The sequence below is a fragment of the Rosa rugosa genome, chromosome 5 (assembly GCF_958449725.1).
Source record: "Rosa rugosa chromosome 5, drRosRugo1.1, whole genome shotgun sequence".
Classification (NCBI taxonomy): Eukaryota; Viridiplantae; Streptophyta; class Magnoliopsida; order Rosales; family Rosaceae; genus Rosa; species Rosa rugosa.
The window spans coordinates 42,730,506-42,732,920 of record NC_084824.1 but is presented as its reverse complement, the minus strand read 5'-3'; the positions used below and the strand labels follow the sequence as shown (position 1 = coordinate 42,732,920).

General features: G+C 36.8%; 1 protein-coding gene across 1 annotated transcript; it reads left to right on the top strand.

The window, feature by feature from the left end:
• Positions 1 to 206: 206 nt before the first annotated feature.
• Positions 207 to 971, top strand: LOC133711695 (uncharacterized). Its single transcript, XM_062137797.1, has one exon. It carries the CDS (start codon positions 207 to 209, stop codon positions 969 to 971), a length of 765 nt encoding a protein of 254 aa, XP_061993781.1.
• The last annotated feature ends 1,444 nt before the right edge of the window (positions 972 to 2,415 follow it).

Sequence of the window (2,415 nt, the reverse complement as noted above, 5' to 3'; positions counted from 1 at the left end):
GAAGGTGATGGAAAAGATGTGGCAAAGGCTGTGGAAACTAAAGGTTCCAGAGAGTTAAGATTTTCATGTGGCGGGCTATGAAGGATATTCTCCCATGCAAAGCTACCCTAAATAGACGTCACATTATGGTGGATGCATCTTGTCCACGTTGTGGATGCCAAGGTGAGACAAGTATTCATGCTCTCTTTAATTGTAAGCATGCAAAAATGATGTGGGCCTTATCTCCTTTCAGTAGTATCATTTCTACTTGGAAGGAAAATTCTGTCATGGAATTCTTTGACCATGCCAGCTGGGTACTTGTACAAGAGGAGCTTGATCTGTTTGCTTTTATTATGTGGAGAATTTGGCATGATAGAAATAAATGGGTCTTTGAGAATAAAAGATTTGATGCGCTCTATTCGTACAAACTGGCAAAGAGTAGTCATGATGAGTCTAGAGCAGTGATGATATCCACGGGTAGGGGAGCAACAGAGAAACAAAAACGCTGGAAACCTCCTTCACAAGGCTTTGTTAAGGTGAATACTGATGGTGCATTTGTACCCAATAACAGAGTTGGTGGTGCCGGGGTTGTTATTAGAAACAACAGAGGGGAAATCGCGGTGGCAAGAACCATTCCTCTCTTTGGTGTCACTACTCCTAGACATGCAGAGATTTTGGCAATCTCATGTGGGTTACAATTGGCGTTGGAGCAAGGGTATAATGCTTTGGAACTTGAATCGGATGCTCAGGCAATAATACAAGCAATTCAAATAGATGAGGAGAACCTTGCAATTGACGGGCACCTGGTGGAAGTGATCAAACTATTGATGCGGCATTTTAGTACAATCTTTTGTGGCTATATCCCAAGGGAATGTAATAGAGTTGCCCATGAACTTGCAAGTTATGCTATTAGGCAGCGTAACACTTGTACTTGGTCTGATCAATTGCCATTATGGCTGCTGGAATGTACCCAGGCTGATATAAGGGCCTAGTTTTAGAATTAAGGATGGTTGTTCCGTCCTCATGTAATCCTTGATCATTTTTCAATGAATTCCAGTTTCTCAAAAAAAAATACCTTCAACTCACACAGATGTATGTGTGAAAAGAGTGATGATATTCAAAAAAAAAAAATTGATGCTAAATTATTATTATTGTGATAATTTTATAATTCCATTAATCAGAATTCAAAAAGTAATACAGAATGAATTCACAATTGATATTGGTACCCAGAACTAACTAGAAAAGAAAAATATAATTTAAAGTGACTTCAAGTTACATCATAAACTAGCTTTATACAAAAAGATTACATTGGCAACAAGATGAAGTTCTAAACCCTTGATCACCTCCAGTTCTACCCTTCCATAGTTGCCGTTGACAGTCCCAATCTGTTGGATTTATCCCATACTACTAATGAAGAAAACAGTCACAGTACTTGTAAATAATTTAAGTGATGTACCTAATTCATATGACAACTACTAGGGTTGGCCATTATGCCAAGATAACTACCATTAAACTACACTTCAAGAGCAGACATGAACCACAATAAAGCCATATCTACTAAAGATGTGTTCTTACCATCCAGCCAAGTACCAATTGGCAAAGCCAGCCCCAATTGCCCATTGATTACAACTCAATGTTTAGCCAATTTTTCCATCTGCATATAGTGAATCTACACTTCACCAACAAGTCAAAAATAGAAATTGATTGATCAATCAAATTCATACAAAAGACAGAAAGCAATTAGATAATCTGGGGTTCAAAACCGTTTAGAATCAAAACCAACCTTTTTAGAAGCAAAACCTACACATTTATAGGTTCAAAAACAGAAATAAAAAAGACAAATAGAACCCAGAACCCAGAATTTCTTTGTGAAACCTTCTTCAATCTCAGCTTTGTGAAACAAAACCCACAACCCCAGAATTTCTTAAAATAACCAAACTCACTGAAACAACCCAAATATTATTCTATGTTGCACTACTCAATTGATCTTGCTACGAAAAGAACTAAGCATTAACAACCAATTTTAATTTCTAGAAAACAATACAATTAAACTTCAGCTTAATTATTCTACAAAAAATTCATTTCAATTATTGCATAGCGTTTCTGTAAACAATTCAAGTCAATTCAATCATAGCTAATTATTCAACAAACAATCAATTCAATTATAGGATGAGTTTTCAGCCCGATAGTTTCCTCAAGGATTTCGTAACCAAACAGTTTCAGAAACTGTTCACATCATCAGATGTCACAAACTCAAGACAATAAAGAAGAAGTTTGCTCACTCTGTGCGTTCGCCGAGGTTGAGGGAGTTATGGTGGTGGTCCTGGACCAATTGGTTTTCCTCTTGCAGGAATCTGAAAATCAAGTAAGGTAAAAAGTTATCCAAGCAATCTAATTGCAATCTTCAAATTACCAACCTTACAAATACCCATCAAT